At 21.8% G+C, this 19182-nt stretch overlaps 5 protein-coding genes across 9 annotated transcripts; 3 read left to right on the top strand and 2 right to left on the bottom strand.

Annotated features, from left to right (window-relative positions):
• Nucleotides 1-75: 75 nt before the first annotated feature.
• Nucleotides 76-1730, bottom strand: LOC122717146 (ATPase ASNA1 homolog). Its single transcript, XM_043940924.1, has 6 exons — nt 1495-1730; nt 1214-1422; nt 1013-1115; nt 791-941; nt 406-714; nt 76-340 (listed from the first exon to the last, which is right to left on the bottom strand). Exons 1-6 carry the CDS (start codon nt 1620-1622, stop codon nt 221-223), a joined length of 1020 nt encoding a protein of 339 aa, XP_043796859.1. The 5' UTR covers nt 1623-1730; the 3' UTR covers nt 76-220.
• Nucleotides 1731-2376: 646 nt separating this feature from the next.
• On the top strand, nt 2377-6621 carry LOC122717314 (mitogen-activated protein kinase p38b-like). Of its 5 annotated transcripts, none has more exons than XM_043941271.1 (10): nt 2377-2626; nt 3240-3369; nt 3571-3629; nt 3737-3878; nt 3972-4134; nt 4201-4272; nt 5190-5269; nt 5604-5682; nt 5814-5960; nt 6039-6621. In XM_043941271.1, the coding sequence occupies exons 1-10, from the start codon at nt 2523-2525 to the stop codon at nt 6116-6118; spliced, it is 1056 nt and encodes a 351-aa protein (XP_043797206.1). In that variant the 5' UTR covers nt 2377-2522; the 3' UTR covers nt 6119-6621. The 5 variants fall into 5 exon arrangements, with proteins under 5 accessions (XP_043797206.1, XP_043797205.1, XP_043797204.1 ...); XM_043941270.1 differs by lacking the exon at nt 5190-5269 and adding an exon at nt 4750-4829 and having other exon boundaries at nt 6039-6617; XM_043941269.1 differs by having other exon boundaries at nt 5787-5960; nt 6039-6610.
• Nucleotides 6622-6962: 341 nt separating this feature from the next.
• Nucleotides 6963-8933, top strand: LOC122717315. Its single transcript, XM_043941273.1, has 5 exons — nt 6963-7490; nt 7568-7740; nt 7863-8124; nt 8253-8373; nt 8437-8933. Exons 1-5 carry the CDS (start codon nt 7155-7157, stop codon nt 8646-8648), a joined length of 1104 nt encoding a protein of 367 aa, XP_043797208.1. The 5' UTR covers nt 6963-7154; the 3' UTR covers nt 8649-8933.
• Nucleotides 8934-10101: 1168 nt separating this feature from the next.
• Nucleotides 10102-13561, top strand: LOC122716978. The gene is made up of 5 exons (XM_043940593.1): nt 10102-10402; nt 10468-10713; nt 10900-11843; nt 11965-12103; nt 12690-13561. The coding sequence occupies exons 1-5, from the start codon at nt 10102-10104 to the stop codon at nt 13559-13561; spliced, it is 2502 nt and encodes an 833-aa protein (XP_043796528.1).
• A 1086-nt stretch (nt 13562-14647) lies between these two features.
• Nucleotides 14648-18014, bottom strand: LOC122717085 (trimeric intracellular cation channel type 1B.1). Its single transcript, XM_043940806.1, has 8 exons — nt 17750-18014; nt 16214-16370; nt 15956-16051; nt 15773-15861; nt 15547-15634; nt 15361-15481; nt 15139-15296; nt 14648-15002 (listed from the first exon to the last, which is right to left on the bottom strand). The coding sequence occupies exons 1-7, from the start codon at nt 17868-17870 to the stop codon at nt 15141-15143; spliced, it is 828 nt and encodes a 275-aa protein (XP_043796741.1). The 5' UTR covers nt 17871-18014; the 3' UTR covers nt 14648-15002; nt 15139-15140.
• Nucleotides 18015-19182: the final 1168 nt, after the last annotated feature.

Below are 19182 nucleotides of genomic sequence, written 5' to 3'. Positions count from 1 at the left end.
ATAATATAATTAATCAAATAATGTTTATAATGTTTATAATGTTAATCAAATAATACATCAACTGAAACTTTTAATAATGCAAAGGTAAAATATCCTTATTAAATATTATAAATAAAAACATTATCTTTTTTATATGAATTTTATCATATGTATAAAATTTGTTTAATTTAAAGAACTTTTGATTATATATTAAAGTTATGAAAGATTAATCATATAAGCGTTAAGGCTTATAAGGTTTAATAAGATTTTCCGAAAATTCTTTAACCTGTTGAACTCCTCGAACTTCTCTTTCTAATAAAGGAAGTCGAGTAATATGGAAATCCTCATAAAGATCCATTATCTAAGAAAAAAAGCTTATTAATTTCTAGAGTTTCAAATTATATTAATTACAATATTTTCAATTACCTGTTCTAAATATTTATCTTGTATTTTATGCCTAGCAAGACAAAGTCTACATGGTACATCTCCTTCTTTCAAGAACAATAATTGATTTACTATAATGTTATGAGTATCTATACCACATTTTGTTAATTCCTGTACAAGTCTTTCTGTTTCATATAATGACAAAAATTCTGCTATACATACACAAACAAATGTTGTTTGATCAGGATTTTTAAATTGTTCATTAACTTGTCGAATGACAATGAGCATTTCTTCTATTTTATTACAAAATGTATCTACATTGAAATCTGTCATGCCCAATAATGAACTAATCTGTAATTAGATATATTTGCAATTACAATTAGAATTACTAATTTAAATTATATATATTGTCTTAAATTTTTCTAACCTGTGTAATGAAAGGACTAATCTTCATTTTTAAACGCATTAATTTGCCCAAACCTTTTTCTACTACTTGTGGAAATGATAATAATCTTAAAGTATGACCAGTAGGTGCAGTATCAAAAACAACAACAGAAAAGTTCATTCCCTTAACCAATCTGAAAATTTAAATGCCTATCAAACAAATATCACATATATATATTAAATAATCAAATAATTCATTACTAACTTCATTACTTCTGCATAACTCATTGCTTCATCTATACCTGGAAATGCTCCTACAATTTCTTGCATTACACTTCTACTTAATCTCATTGCTTCTCCTCCTGAAACTATTTTGTGCAATATAAATTTAAATTCATTTATTAAACTAAAAACGTCATTATATAAATTAAAAATATGATTTAAAAATTCAACATTTACAAAATACCTGCTTCGCTTTCAAAATATTCCTCCGGCAATTCGGTAATACCTACATTTGGATCTATTTCCATAGCAAAAAGATTATCAAAACCTTTTACTTTTGTCGGAACTTTACTAAATTTTTGGTCAAATGCATCGGAGATATTATGTGCAGGATCAGTAGATATAATAAGGACATTTTCTCTAACTTTTGACAATTGTACAGCCAAAGAACAACTAAAAATTAATACAAGAAAAGTAGTGATCGATATACAATAAACAAACGAGTTTTAAAGGTTATAATAATACCTGCATGTCGTTTTGCCAACTCCACCTTTACCTCCGACAAATATCCATCGCAAAGATTGTTGTTCGATTACATTTTTAACCGAAGGTTCGTATTCAATTATTTCTCCGTCATTTATACTCATATTCATCGAGTTACAAAAAATAGCGATTCCAAATTTTAACACGTCATATACTAATATCGCAAATTGGACAAGGAAGAGATTGACACACTGAAATTATGTCATGAGTCACGAACTACTATGTTCTATTGAATATATAAAAATAAAAATAATATTATATATAATATTGACGAAAAATAAAATTGTATTATAGATATTATTTGATAAACATGATATTAATATATCATATATACACTGAAAAATATTTATTTTTATTTAATTTATGAATATTATTATATAGATAAGGTATCTATATTTTATCTATATAAATTAAATTTTTATTATAATATATTATTATAATATAATATATTATAATATATTTTTATAATCTTTTATTAAATATTTATGGAGTATTAATTTTATTATTTTAACGAACAATATAATGAAAATAATTTTATTATTATATAAGTAAAAAATCTTTTATTATAAATATAAGTAATATTTATAAATTATAATCTTAATGGAATCTTGTATTATGAATTTATAATATCGTTTTCATGATTTTTAAAGTACTTAATTTGAAAATAAACGATTAAATATCTCATGAATTCTAACAATTCAAAAAAATATGATAATATATCTTATTTTATTATCTTTTATATAATCGATGGAAAAATATCGAGAAAAGTGAATCGATTACTCGTTAAAAATTTCAATATAATATCGATCAACTAATCGACTGAATATCGAGGGATAATAGTCTTATATACGATATACGATGGATGTAGTAGTTTTTAATAGTGAGCTAATTTAGAAATGTACAAATTGTTTGTAAAATACAATTCTAAACATTAATACAGAGTGTTTGTGATTTTTCTTGTATTTGTATAGTATTTCGTTAAGCGATTTGAGTGAACAATTGTATGTAGTATGCCGCAATTTCATAAAGTCGAAATAAATAGGACCGAATGGGAGGTTCCGGAACGATATCAAATGTTAACACCAGTAGGATCGGGAGCTTACGGACAAGTGTGGTAAAGGAAGAAAATAATTCTAATAATATAAAATCTAAGCAATAATCTAATTTCAAATGTTTTTTTCGATTATTTTCCATTTGAACAAATATTTATAATTTTAAATGATCTGATTTTGTGTCTTATTAATAATTCAAAATTTAGTTAAGAATTAATCATAACCTTGACATTTCTATTATTCATTATATCGCTTGAAATTACAATTAATTTTTTTTTGTAATTAAAATAAAAATTATTATTGGAGCAAGTATTTCATGTATCATTGTATTCTATATTATAATAAAACTAAAATTAGAAATATTTGTCAATGCTTCTCCACGAAAATAAATTAGATGAGAGATGCATTATTCGAATTTCTTTTGCAAAATATTTTGTATTTTTATTTATTTATAAAAATATTTTATGATATAAATTGTTGAATAAATATTTATATTAAAATTTATATTAATACTCAATAATAATTATTTAATTTTTTAATTACGAAGAGAAAAATAAATAATAAAAAAAAATTAGAATATTTATTTTTTTATTAAATTTAAATATCTTAATTTATAAATAAATGATTAAATATAACATATTTACAATATCTATAATATATGTATATTTTTTTCAGTTCAGCACTTGATACAAAAACTGGTCAGAAAGTAGCAATAAAAAAATTAGCCAGGCCATTCCAATCAGCTGTACATGCAAAACGCACTTATAGAGAACTTCGTATGTTGAAACACATGAATCATGAAAATGTGAGTATAGAAATAATATGTACATATATATATATATATAATGTATTTTTGAAATTGGCACAGTAGAATAATAGACTTTGTCTTGAAATTAGATTTAAAAATAATTATATTTTATAATAAATTTTATTAGATTATTATCAGATTATTATAAAGATAAAAATTTATAAGTTTTATGATAAATAATCATATAATTAATTTCAGATAATTGGTTTATTAGATGTTTTTCATCCATCTTCTTCTTTAGAAGATTTTCAACAAGTGTAAGTATATCATTTTATATTTTGCTATTTATATTTTATTTATATTTCTTCAATCCCTTGATTATGATTCCTTATCATGTTTTAGTAATGACATATACTTTTAATAGATATTTAGTGACGCATCTGATGGGTGCAGATCTCAATAATATTGTAAGAACTCAAAAGCTTTCTGATGATCATGTACAGTTTCTTGTTTATCAAATTTTTCGTGGTCTCAAATATATTCATTCCGCGGGTATAATACATAGGGTAAAGTAATATCTTACTTTACAATATCAAATGATACTAACAATTTAAATGTGATAAAGAATACTTTTAAATATATATTATTTATAAATATAGGATTTGAAGCCTTCTAACATAGCTGTAAATGAGGATTGTGAGCTGAAAATTTTAGATTTTGGATTGGCTAGGCCTACAGAAAATGAAATGACCGGTTATGTTGCTACAAGATGGTATAGAGCTCCAGAAATTATGCTCAATTGGATGCATTACAATCAAACAGGTATATTTTTTTTTATTTTGTAATTTGTTTTTAATATATAATAATACAATATTTATACTTTTTTAGTTGATATTTGGTCTGTTGGATGTATAATGGCTGAATTATTAACAGGGCGAACATTATTTCCGGGAACAGATCGTATCCTTTTTATAACTATGCTTTTTAATCTCTTTGAATATTAATATTTAATAATCAAAATCAATGTTTTTATTTAATTAATTATACTAATTAAATATACACAAATCTTTTTTCATAATTATTTAATAAATATTACAAATCTTTAACTATTTTTAATTATCAGAATTAAAAAATATGCTTTTTGCTAAGGGTCTACATAGCTTCTTTCTTGCTTTAATATTTTCATTTATTTTACTAATATATTAATTATATCATATTTTATTTGTCAGCTGGCAGAAAATGCTTTAATTTAGCTTTTGTTTAAAAGTGAAAGAAATTACTTTTTATATAAATACAAAAAGCCATACATGTTATTATGTTCATATTTCATATTCACAGACAATAATGCATGAAATTATATTATTTATTATACTTATTTAATAATCAAAATATTTAGTGAAAATAGAAAAAGGTGTGGTGGAACCTTAGCAAGAGCAGATATTCATCAATTGAACTTAATAATGGAGATATTGGGTACTCCACGAGACGAATTTATGCAAAAAATATCGTCAGAATCGGTAAGTAATTTTTATTACATAATAAATAGAAATAAAAAAAGAGAAAAGCATAAATAGTGCATGTTGCTCACTTATAACATTTTGCAATTTACATGCCTTGCATGTTACATATTTCTTACTAATTTATATTTTTTTTGATTAATAAATTTCATTATGTATGACTAAAATAAGAGATTTTTTATAATATTTATGAATTCTTTTGTGTATATAAACATATATATATATATATATATTTTTTTTTTTTCAAATGTTAACAAGTGCTTAAAATAAATATAAACTTATTTCATTTTATATTTGAATTTTTACTATTCCTTTTATATAATATAAATTATGCTTTAAACATACCTTAACTTTAAGCAGACATTGATCATCTAACACGAGTCTTAGTACTCTGTGGAACACCCACAGAGGAAACTTTAAGCAAAATTACCAGCCAAGAGGTAATTTTTTTATTAATATTTTTTGTCAAGTTTTTTAATTATTTCTTTAATCATTTTTTCTATGAATCTAAATTTTTTTATCATAATTTATTTACATTTTTCTCTCCATAATATTAAAATAATTTTATACATAATATGATTTTGCTTTAAGTTTTTTATGTTATATTCTATATAAACAAATAAAATTAATTATTATTAATGGAATTGAGCATATAAAAATAGTATAATTTATTTTATATATAATTTTTAAAAAATTTATATAAATTTCAAAAATTAATATAATATATAAATTATGTAAAAATTGAAATATAACAAAAAAAATTTATTGTTTTAGGCAAGAAATTATATACAAAGTTTACCTCCGCTTAAAAAAAAGAATTTCAAAGACGTTTTCCGCGGAGCCAATCCTTTAGGTAATTATTATATAAATTAGATCTTCTAAATTATGTAAAAATTTTTTTTATTATAAAAATTATTTTTATATATTAAATAAACGTATCTTTATATTACTTTTTAGCTATAGATTTACTTGAATTAATGTTAGAATTAGATGCTGAGAAACGCATTACAGCAGAACAAGCTTTAGCTCATCCATATCTTGCACAATATGCTGATCCAACTGATGAACCAGTATCTTTGCCTTATGATCAAAGTTTTGAAGATATGGATTTACCTGTTGAAAAATGGAAAGGTTTGTTTTTTTTTATTTTAATATAATTTTAATTGGTAATATATTGATAATATAATAATTAATTTTTATTCTTTTTAGAACTTGTTTATCATGAAGTTATAAATTTTATACCTCAACAATTACCTACAATAGCTTCGGGTATTGAATCTACTTCGTAAAATTATTGATAGCATAAGTAATATATTAAGATAGATTAAGTAAGATAGTATAGTAAGATAATCTTAATAATTAATAATTATAAAAAAAAATATGTATGTTATATACAAAAAATTATTGTATATAATATGATAAGAAACAGTTAATCATACAAATTTATTTGTATTAGAGGAAAAATGTATATTTTTGTTAATGACAATGTACAAGAAATGCTAATATTTTTCACCTTGAGTATATTAATTTAGAATATAAAACTACTGAACATATGATAAATTATACATATTCATAATTGTATATGAATCATATATTCACATGTTTGGATACTTTGAAGCTACAAGTGTATTTTAATAATTCAATCTAATTAAAATTTAAAATAATATTTTTCAGAAAATAATATTTTTTTTAAAATCAAAATATTTAACATGACAAAACAAATTGATAAAAATAAGTTATAAAAATTTAGCTTCAAGGTGTTAGATTTTGTTCTATTCTATTTACCACTGGTTCTAGTCTGTAACAAAAAACATATTACATTGAATTCATGATTAAAAATAATTTTTATTTCACACAAAAATAATTTAAAATAATTTAATCTGTAAGATACGTTATAATAATGCTTTTAACAACAAATATGCCTAAATAAATTTTTTGATCTTTGTATGTTGCTCGTTATTCGTATTATGTTATAAATAATTATTCATTTTATAATAAATTATTCATTTTATTATTTTATTATGTATACATTTATGAAAAAAACAATGGTTAAGAAGACTATATATTTCATGTATTCTTTCATTTTTTTTTTTTTTTCATATATATTTCTCTAAATTTTAATAATTTTTTTAACCTGTCTTGTATAATGTATAATCTAAACGCAATTCGCTCATCGCATTTTTTCAGCACAGAAATTCTTGCTAAGAATTTTCGTATGAGCTCAAGATATGAACACAAAGCTTTTACGATATGTAAATTGTGGCATCAATGCAAGTGAAGGATTAAATAACCTGATTATGCTGCAAATGTTTAAAATAATTTATCATGCCAATTGCATGGACCGAAAGTTTAACATTGAGATTAGTAACTCTTTATAGTAAACACGAGTGTTTAAGAAATCCTTTTCACCCAAATTTTAGAAATAAACTATGTCGTTACAAAGCTTACAAAGAGATCGTGAATTCTATGAACGTTTGTGGTTTAACAGTTTGTGATTGTATCAAAAGGATTACTTATGTAAAAGCTCAATATTGTTATGAATTGTCTAAAATTAGTGCTGCGATATCTTGTGAAAAATTTTACAGTCCAACAATGAGCTGGTTTCCAATAGTACACCAATTATTCTTTCCATTTATAGCAAATTATAGTGATACCTGTGAGGTGTATATTACTCAATTATAATAAAATATATTATAAAAATTTTATTCATTTATCATAACAATTAACTTCATATTTAGAAGTATGATGATAAAAGAGATACATTTAGAAACTACTGTGATGAAATACGCGATCAATACAGAATACGTTCAAATTCTGTAGAACAAAGAGTATTAAATAAGGATTATAATTATTCATATGCAACTTGTTATTGTGATAAATCGAATACAATTAAACCTCGTACTCGTATCAAGTAACTTATATTATTTATTATATATATGTATATTACATATATATCATATCATATATATCATATTGATAATATATAACATTAATATATTATGATAAAATATATTAAAATTTCTTCACTTTTAGAAAAGTAGAAAAATTTTTTATTCCGGATGAACATGAGGAAATTATTACTTCGCAATCTACAGATTGCAAAAATTATTTACATACGCAAAAAATAACTCGAATTGATGTTGCTAATAATACCAAGAAAAATATCAATACAGAGCATGCAACCCAAACCGAAATCTCTTATTTCAAAACTGCATGTACAACTTGCCAAGTGTGTATAGAAAATGAAATATCTAACACTGCGAATTTAATGACTATAATGATGAAAAATGACCCGGTAAATAGATTTTTATTGTCAGATTAAAAATTCTATTCTATAGATCCGAAAATAAATGTATAAGTTCTGTCCAAATATTCAATTTAGAGAATTTACAAATTAAATTAAATATAGAAAATAATTTTCAGAAAGATATTGGTCGTATAGATTATATTTTGGCAGAAAATGATATTAAAGAGGCAAGGAAAATCGATGAGTTTGACATGTTCGGCAAGAGTATTGCATTTCAATTGCGAAATATAAGTTTCGGTGAATATTAACACTGATATATTATAAAGATAATTATTAAAATGATATATAATTTATTTTTAGAAGTTGCTATTAAATTAGAGAAACATATACAAGATCTAATTGCTCAAGAACGTCTGAATAATATGAAATCAAGATATTTGGATTGTTATACATCTTCAACTTGTAGTGAATGTACACTATTACATAAGGAAATTACTTGTAGTTGCGGTCTTCCAGTTATCAAAATTAAAACCGATTCTTCTTATAACTTCGATTGTAAACAATGGAAATAAAAATTTACGAAATATTTATATTTGTCTAGTAATTAAAAAAAAAATTTGTCAAAAGATATATGTAAAACATAACATCATAATGTTAATTCATAAAATTGCAAGAAGAAAGTTAATAAAATAATATAAAATGATTTGACAAATGCTTTCGTTCGATGTATCGCGCGATCAAATTCAGTTGCATTCTTTAACCAAAATTGACTTTATTATGTGGATAGATTTAAAATTGTAAATGTACATAAAATTATAGACACTGTTTTTTCAGTGATATTGTATTAAAATTTGTTGATAAAAATATTCTTATTACAAAATGTCATCCAAATGGAACGAGAAATTAGTGATTAATTTTTTAAAAGAATACAAGCAATATCCATGCCTCTGGAACCCTTATCATAAGAATTATTATAATTGTTACGAGAAGAATAAGGCATTGCAAAAAATAATCGATGACCTCAATATACCTGGCTTTACTGTAATTGATTATTTGCACCAAATCAAGAGTATAAGAGAAAAGTAATGTACGATCGGAATTTTTGGTAATGAATATTGTGGAAGAGATAAGCGAGAAAACAAAAAATATTATGATCGAGTGTAATTTGTTTTTATAATAATAAAATGATTATACAAGATGTTAATATATTCTTGGAATCACTTTGGAGAATCGATTCTAAAGATCAAAAAAACATAAAAGTCGGTATAAAAAAATATTGGTTGAAATTTATTTATTAAGTTATAAACATCTTAATGATCTTATATGAAAACAAAACGAAATGGCGAATGATATCATGTTTCTTAATATAAATTTAAATTGCTTATGATTTATAAATAAATTTCAATTGATATTTTTGAATATTAACTTCTATATCGATCTTTAAAATCTATTCTATCCAAAAGTGTTTCATATATTAATATCTTATATAATAATCATAATTCATATTATTGAATGAGAAAAAAATGTACAAATCTTTTCATTTATTATGATCCAAGTTAAAATATTTATTTTTAATTAAATTCATTAAGCTATTTGTAGAAAAAAAAAGAAATACATTTTTATATGTATTTCAAATTATTATATGTATATCAAATTTTTATATGTTATATGTTATTTTTTTTATATATTAATTTAAGAATTAATGTAAGAATTATTGTAATCTTTTAGTGATTTTGAAAATAAAAAATTATATTTAATCTAAATTTTAAAAAATCAAAACAGATAATGAAAAGTAATAGATCGTAATAAAAATGTATGAACTATATTTGTTGTGAAAAACTAATTAAGTTTTGTTATTGAAGAGTTTGAAATATTTTTAAATTAATTATTTTTTAAATATTTATATATAAATATTTAAAATTATTATATATAATTATATATATAATTTTATATTATTATATTATATAATTATATATAAAAAGAAATGAGAATCAAATTTTTATTGTACATAAATACAGATATAAAATGGAGCAAATGAAGATGATCAAAACTCTACAACAATCTCAACAAGAATATAAATCACCATTTTGTTGGTACGATATAGTAGCAGATATGTTGGTGAAAGTAATCGCAGACGAGGAAAGAATCCAGCAACAAGAAACAACTCATTTGAACAGGAAAAATAATCTGAATACAATAATAAAAGAAAAAAAAATAAGATATGTTCCTTGTTCACAATTTAAGCCAAAGGAAAATTATTTAATAGATCGAAAAGATCATCCATCACTTTTAAGACCAACTAGAGATACCGAGTTTGAAACAATGGGTAAAAAAAATTATTTTAAAATAAAACAATTAAATATAGATGCTTCATTTTTTTTATAATTTTAGAATATCCTGAGTTTGTTTCAAAACCTTTAATGAATTGTAAACTTAATGATATTTCTTCTTTAACAAAAAATTATGAGAATTATGAATCACCATTTTTAAAATGTCCATTATGTGGTTGGGAAGATATAAAATATAAGGAAATTGAGGAAAACTCAAAAAAAGATTATACTTCTTGTTCTGGATATAATAAAGACATTTTTGGAGTTTATACTAATTGTGCTGGATGTGACAAAGTTACACGTGATAGTACATATGAATATTATAAATTAATTTATATTTTTTTATAAAATGAAAATTATCTGAAAATTTTGTCAATTTAACTTTTTAATTACGAAATGATAATTTGAAATTTCTGTTTTATTAAAACATGCTATATATTTATTGAAGAAATATAATTTATGCAGCTAATTTAAATTTATGTATTTTATCTAGATCTGGGCAACACTGATCTATCGATCTATTATTCAAAAAAAAATGTGAATTATTCTGGAGATTCCGAAATTTTACAGGAATTACCAAAACATACATCTAATGGAAATTTAATAACAACAAAATCTAAATCAATATCAGTAGAATCTGTAAAAGAAAAACAATATCTAAAGACATATACAAATGCAGAAGTACAATATAGTATTGATTCTAAAAAGAGTTCAAAATATGATATAGAAACACCAATGCAAATAAATATTCCTGTAATGACAGATAAATTACAGCTTGATACCATAAAAGCTTCTACTCATCTAAAAATAATTTTATCAGATCAAAATAAATCTTTAAAATCAAAATCACTTGCAATAGAAAGTGCTTTTCAAAATATGAAATTTATAGAGAGTAAAATTATACAGAGTGCAAAATTAGAAACATCTACGAAAGAAATACAAGTTTCTGAAGATATTCATCAATTCAAGAAAAAAGAAATAGATACTAATACGATCAATTATATTGATAAAGAAGTGCAGAATACAGTTTGTATAACAAATGGAATAAAAAAATCTATTTCACTTCAAACTTTAAATCAAGTTGATCAAAAAGAAAATCAAACTGATAAATATAGGAAAAATTCTACAGAATCAAAAGAAGTATTAGTTAATATTATAAATCAAATTTCGAAAGGAATACAAACTACTATTTTTGTATCACGAGGAAATTTAACTTGTCATATATCTTTACAAAACATGACAGAAACTGGAACTACTATGTCCATACACCAAATTCGTAATGTTGGTTGTGTAACAAAAGAAACTAAACAATTTAAATCGAACTTTGTACAATGCGTTTCTAAAGAAAAATTTCCATCTTTAGTTCAATCCAAATCATGTAATTCTGTGACATATATTCAAAATATGGATTTGAAACATTGTGTAAAAAAAAAAAGTAAGCATTTTGATTAGATGTTTATTTGGAACTTTTTGTAAAATATAGTATGATAAGAATTATATATTATGTAATATTTTATTATAAAATATTATATTAATAAAATTATTTTAATTAACAAAACAAGAATCTGAAGATTCATGTTTAATAGACACGTGTCCACAAAATATATTACATCTTTGTAAAGAAGATCCTTCCGTGATGTCACTTTTACAACAACTTTTGCAGAATATATTATTCATACATGAAGAAAAAATGCAATGTGGAAAATTAAAGAAACAAATCGATTGTAAGTTATAATCTAAAATTGTTATAATCTAGAACATAAATTTTTATTCATTGTTAGCATAAAAAATAAGCTCCAGAAACTTTTAAAGATTTTCAAATCATTTTCGAATTTAAAATTTATTTTAAATAATTTTAAAAAATTTTAGATAATTTTAGATTTTAAATAATTTAGTAAAAAAGTTATAATATAATTAATATGTTTTAAAGTTTTAAATAACTTTATATATCTTTTTTTTATAAAATTAATATTTGTATATTACTTTTATATTACTCTTGTACTTTTAACATTTTAGTTTTCAAAAAAAAAAGAAATTATATTTAAATCTATTTATATAAATTAAATTTTTATAAGATAATTGCTATAATTCCTATGCTATCATCATATTATTCATATATTACGAATGATTCAAAACACATTTATTGAAAACTTATTCATTCGGAACATAATATTAATTTATTAATAATAATAATATTAATTATTTAATATATAATAATATATTGATAAATTATTAATAATTAAAATTTATTAATATTTGCAATATAACAAGCATTAATTTCAGATGATTATAAATATTATCCGAAAGAGAACTGTTTAATCAATGCAACAAAAATGGTGTCAGCAATCAAAAGTCATATCATGATGCTAGAATTGAAAGATATCAAGGAACTGAAAGAATCCTATCAGAAATTAAGTACAAAATCATTTCCTCAAAGAGTTCAAAAAAAACCCAGTTTAAAAAAAATTGACACCTCTATCTGTAACAATAAATTGATAATGACTGAAGAAATATTTGTGCCATTATTTCGATCTACGATTACAAAACAGGATGAAAAACAAAAAATAATGGACAAATTAATATTGGATAGGAAAAAAAAGTTTTTAATGGCAGATAAAAATGTTTGCACTTATTTAAATTGCAAAGATATTGGTATCAATGGATCGTTTCATCGTGATATACAAATTCAAAGTGATTCTCAATTGTTCAAAGATTCTGCATGCTTAGCAAGAGATATAAAACAAAGAATAAACGTAGGTGTTCAAAAACGAGATCCTATACTGGTTCGAGTGATTAAATGCAATGAAAATCAAGCAATAATAAAATCGGATAAAGAAACATTAACTGTGATGACAGATTTGAATTATGGAAAGAAATATATAAGTAAACGAATAGAAACATGTGGTCGATCTACTTGTATTCCATCTACTATTTGTAGAAAATTGAGCGAAGCTAATTTGAAATGTGCTCTTTACAAGGAACGTGCAAATCAAGTAATCGATAATTATCATAAACAGTCATTTAAGAATAATATATGCGATATAAATTGTAAAAATAATATATTTTATGACTGGACTGATGTAACAAATGATGTTAATTCGAAAATTCCGATGTGTGTAAGATCGCAGAAATATATGTATGCAAGAAATAAATAATTAAATATTAGAATTACTTTTACGTAATATTAATAATATAATTGGTATAATGATGCTCAAAATTTGATTTATTAAATTTATTAAATTGTTAAATTTTATATCAAAAAATATAAATATGTATTTAGAAAATATAAATGTCTTTGAAATAATCTTGATGTTTTTAATTTTTTTAAATGATTATATTATATATTCTTATTATATATTTGTGTTCTTTTAAACTTTTTTCTAAAAAATAACATTTTTATAATTATTTTGTTTTTTAGATTAGTATATATTAAGAGAATGATAAAGAATGATAAAGATGGTAAAAATAAAAGAATATAATATGGAAGAACAAACTTCATTTTATTATATGAAAATGTATAACATTTTGTCAATTGGAATATTATATGAAAATTACATCATTTAATTTTCATAGTAAATGAATATTCACATTGAGTCAGAGATAAACTCTTTATATGTGTGTATGATAAATACCAATTATTTGTATTTAATTATAATAAAATAGTATAAAAAAGTTTTACTTTTCTTCTTGTTGATTACTCCTATATTTTTATTATACTAAATTTTAGTTGTTATTTGTTTTATTATCTAAAGTTTTATTGTTCGAATATTACCTTAATTTTATTAACCTGAGTATGTACGATAATTAATAATTATTTGTTTACAATGTACAAGATATCAGAAAGTAAAATATATCAGAATTAAAATAAAACATTAATAAATTTTAACATATTTAAAAATTGCACTTTTCCTTAATAACGAAATGTTGTATTAATGATATTTTTACCATTGTTAAGATGTTGTATATGTATATGTAAGAATAATTTTGCGTATATAAGATGTTCACGCTATTAGTTTTTAGCATTTTTTTTCGCAAGAAATAAATTTTTGTTTCATTATTCTATTGCAAAGAAAACAGTGAAATTTTTGCATTTTTTTCATTTAAAAATTTTTTTATTTTTTTCTAAAATTTATCATTTGAGAGAAAAACACTGGCAACTAATAGAGTAAACATTCAGAATATATGTACATATTATTAAAAAATCAACAAGAGATACATTTTTAACTTTTACAATATTTTTATATGAATAATTTTATATTTTTATAGAAATAACGAATTTAATCGTTACATAATGTTAATTTGATAAAATTTAATTAATTATAAAAAGATAATTATATTAACAAGTTTTATATTCTCAACAGAAATAATACTGTTGATATTATTAACAATGGAAGTCATACTCCTCAATATATATCACTTATAATTATTAAAATATGTTTAATAAATTATTGTACTTTCAATATTTAATGATTTGTCCATGGTCATATTTAATAAAACATGCGAATATCGTTTGACTAATTTAAATTAATATCATTCATTAATTCTTAGTGAATTAAATCATTGCAAATATTAAAATCCATTTTGGAGAAATTGTACCTATAAAAAGAAAATAAGAGAAATTATTTTAAATGTTACATTGCATAAATTTGATAGATTTTAAATGAGTTGAAATTATATAATAGTAAAATCATAAGTAATATTATCTAATATTACATAAATAAAGTTTACAAACATTTAATCCTTTTTTTTGGCATCTGCTTTCTCATCTTTAGCTTGGCCTCGGCCCAGCAATTTGGCTAACGAATCCCAAATTCCTCCGAGGAATAACGCACAGAATAGATTTTCGAATGGTACAAATGGATCATGAATTCCAAGTAGTATAGATGATAACTAAAATGAAATAAATAATAATTGCATTTAATAGCAAAAATATTAAAAATTACATTTTATTTACCTTGAAATACACGAAGAAAATAACGATACCAAAATAAACCAGTGCGTGAGGTGCCGAAATAAGATCAGTCTTTTTGTCTAGGACGAAAATAATGGATGCAACCATTGATGCTTTTGTAGGGCTAAATGATAAAATTTTATATTTATTTCAATTTCACTTTATGAAAAAGAAATAAAATAAACATACAAACTAGGTTGCATAAATTCCATAGCAGTTGGAGTCCATACTCCCCGTATAAGTCGTTCAAAAAGTTTTGTAAAACCTGCTCCATTTCCTGAAATTAAATATATTTATTATATATATTTATATTTTAATATATTTATATCTAAATATTTATATTTTTTATATATATATATATTACATATTTGAATATTTTTATTTTTATCTTTATATACTTAATATTAGAATTTACCTTTGAGTGTTCCAATTAATACCATAATAAGATATGCATTTGGATAAAGTTTTCCTGCATGAGTTACTCCATCATATACTTTTTTACACCTGTAAATTATAGAAAACTAATATAAATATGTTATATAAAAAATAATGGTATTAAAAAATAAAATAACAAATAATTATTTATTTTTTTACATACCTATATATTTCTTTCATAGTAGCACATACAATTTTTACTGGTAAAAATTTAGCAATTTTATATCCAATATCAAATGGTGTATAAAATATCACATACCTGTAAATTTTGCAATTAATATTATATATAAATATTTTTCAGAGTTCAATTAAATATTATAGAAAAATTTTAATTTATTAAAATAATCAAAATAATTTCCATATAAAATATTTATAATTTAAAATTTAATAAGTTATCTTCCTATTATATTTTTATACTAACCAAACAATGGTTGCTACTATTACTTGTGGTGTGTTTTTTAAAGGTGCAAGAATAGGTTCTCCTAAAAGACCATTGCATAGCATACCACTTGCAAATACTACCAACATTGTTGAAAGCCAACATGATAGAGGATGTTTCCGAGAAAATGCTTGAGCACCTATTATTAATAGAATTATATATAAATATAAATTAGCAAAAAAATTATGAAATTCAACAAAGTTTTACAATGTATAAAATGTAATAAATTAATATAATACTTTATTTTTTTAAATTTTATATATTTATTAAATAAATACTTTTATATAAAAATATAAAAATTTAATTTACAAATATTTAAATTGCCACAGAATTTTATTTTTATAATACACCATGAAATATTAAAGAGATATATTGTTTCAACTAGGTCGCTTGGAATCCTTACAAGTATACATTATATGCATTCATGCAAACATAATACCAGCTTGTCATAAACATGAAAATAATATTATTTAATATATTTTAAAGATTCTGATATCAATAGCAAGATATTAATTATAAAAAAAAATTCATTAAAATGTATATAATATATAATATATATAATAAATGATATGTTATAAATATTAAATTAATAAGAAATTAAATTAAGATAAAATAAAATATACACAAGATTTTTTAATTATTTATTTTTTAAAGATTGGTCTTTCACATTTTACTGCATAAAAAAAGTTATGGAATAACACTTTCATTAATTTTCAAAATATTCTTATATAATATGTTTCTATATTTTTATTAAATATTTATAGAATTATAATATAATTTATAATATATATTTTTATATAATTTAAAATAAATATAATAGTATAAAAAATCATATAAGATAAAAATTGAAGCAAAAAATTGAAAAAAAATTTGGCGTATCCACAAGGATGTATACTGAAATAGATTAGCTCATTGAATGTCACAAAGTAAGATTATTATAATTGTGCCAGATACTATATGAAAATAATTATAGACAATATGATGAAAAATTTTTTCTTTGATTTTTAATCTTCTTATTTAATGTTAAATTGAGAATAATATAGAAATAGAGTAAAAAAAGAAATTTTTAAAATATTATTTTTATCCCATTTCTATATTGTTAATAATGTTAAGTATATATAAAAATAAATATGTATATTAATTTTTATTACATTCTAAAAAATTATAGTTCAATAACACATTTTGTAATATATTTAATTTAATATATTTTAAATATATATAATCTTATATATAACTTTATAAAAAATTAATAAAAATATTTAAAATAATGATGAAGCTTTAGCATTCAATTACGAAATAAAAAATATACAAAATATTTTTTTAATTCTACTGAATTTTAAATGAGAGAGAAAGCTTAATAGATAATAGAAAATAACAAAAAAGATAAACATATAAGAAGGTAAGGATGTTAAAAAAGAATAGAAAGAAATGGTAGGGAGCGAAACATAATCTTAGAAAAGGTATAAGCTGAATCTGGGCAGATTAAATTTAGAATTCGTCGGGTAGGCTTGAGCTTACCGGGTCCTAAATCTTCTCTGACGTGTAATGCACAGAGTACGCAGTGTGCAATATCAAAGTACGGAAACATTTTCAATTTAATGACCTGATTGGCCATATCCAGGAATGCTTCGGGATCCATTTCGATTGATTTCTATTTTTTTCACAATTAACTCTTCAGTTTCGTTTACAAAAACCGTATCTTTTGGCGTTCAACAATTTTCGATTTTGAAACAAAGTCACAAGCGCCCGCGAACGACGCTAGCTATGCGCTGTCTGCTAGACTTAGTCGTCTGCTAGTTATGGAAGCGATTCCTACTATTAGAATCTTATCGTTGAACGAACAAATTTTGTGGCCTCATTAAAAATCGTTCCTACAGATGGCAGTAAACGATTGGATTTGCATTTTTTATCGTACTTTTTTGAAGGAATTTTAAATTATTCAAAATTAAATTTTCATTTTGTAATTTGTAATTAGAAGAGAAAAAATTAATATAAATTTTTAAAATTTAATTATATTGATGATTTATTTATTGTCTTTTTTTTATATTTTATACTTTTTTATTTTGAAATATAATTTTGAAATATATAAATAAATTCTAGAAACTTATTTAGATAGAATTAAATAAATAATGATATTTTATTTTGCTTGTTTTAAAAATGATTATATATTTATATAATTTTATAGTATTTTTTTTTTATTTTAATAGCATCGATAATATAAATTGCACACATAATAAAAATATTTTTCATTCATAAAATTATTTTTTTATTTATTATTTTATAAGTTACTATTTTATATTTCGATTGCTCTTTGTCTTAAATAGCTATAAATTATACCGATACATATTCTATTTTCGCTAACTTTTCTATAATGCTATATTCAGATATATGTATATAAGTATGATTTTATTCGTATTAGCAAGTATCGAGTAACCTACCTAACAATCGTCTATACAAATCTTTATTCAAAAAATATGATGTGGTTATCTAATCGTAGTGGTACATGAATGCACGTATAAATACATTTTATCTAAATGTATTTTTATGGAGATTAAATCGATTGATAACAATGATCCATGATATATTAACGTGGAGTCATGGAGGAATAAATTTGAACTAACGAATACGAAATTGTGCCAATTAAATAAGAAATACAGATATAAGGAAGATACAACGAAAGGTGGGCATTATACTTATTTAATTATTATATTTTAAAAATTAATTTTGCATAATAAAAAATTGCAATAATAAAATTTTTATGTAAAATTTTTGCAAAAAATATTATATTATATATGATTGTTTGAAATCATATTTGATTACAAGTACGATAAAAAAAAAATTAATAAAATCTTGTATGTTTTTTTATTTGTTTCATATGAAGAAGAAATAACAAGAAATAATACAAATTTTCTTTGCATGAAACAATTTGTAATATATGTGATTAATGTATC

Source organism: Apis laboriosa, unplaced genomic scaffold, assembly GCF_014066325.1.
Source record: "Apis laboriosa isolate Shangri-la unplaced genomic scaffold, ASM1406632v1 scaffold4_cov146, whole genome shotgun sequence".
Taxonomy (NCBI): domain Eukaryota; kingdom Metazoa; phylum Arthropoda; class Insecta; order Hymenoptera; family Apidae; genus Apis; species Apis laboriosa.
The sequence above is the reverse complement of the archived record's forward strand: the minus strand, read 5'-3'. Positions and strand labels throughout refer to the sequence as shown.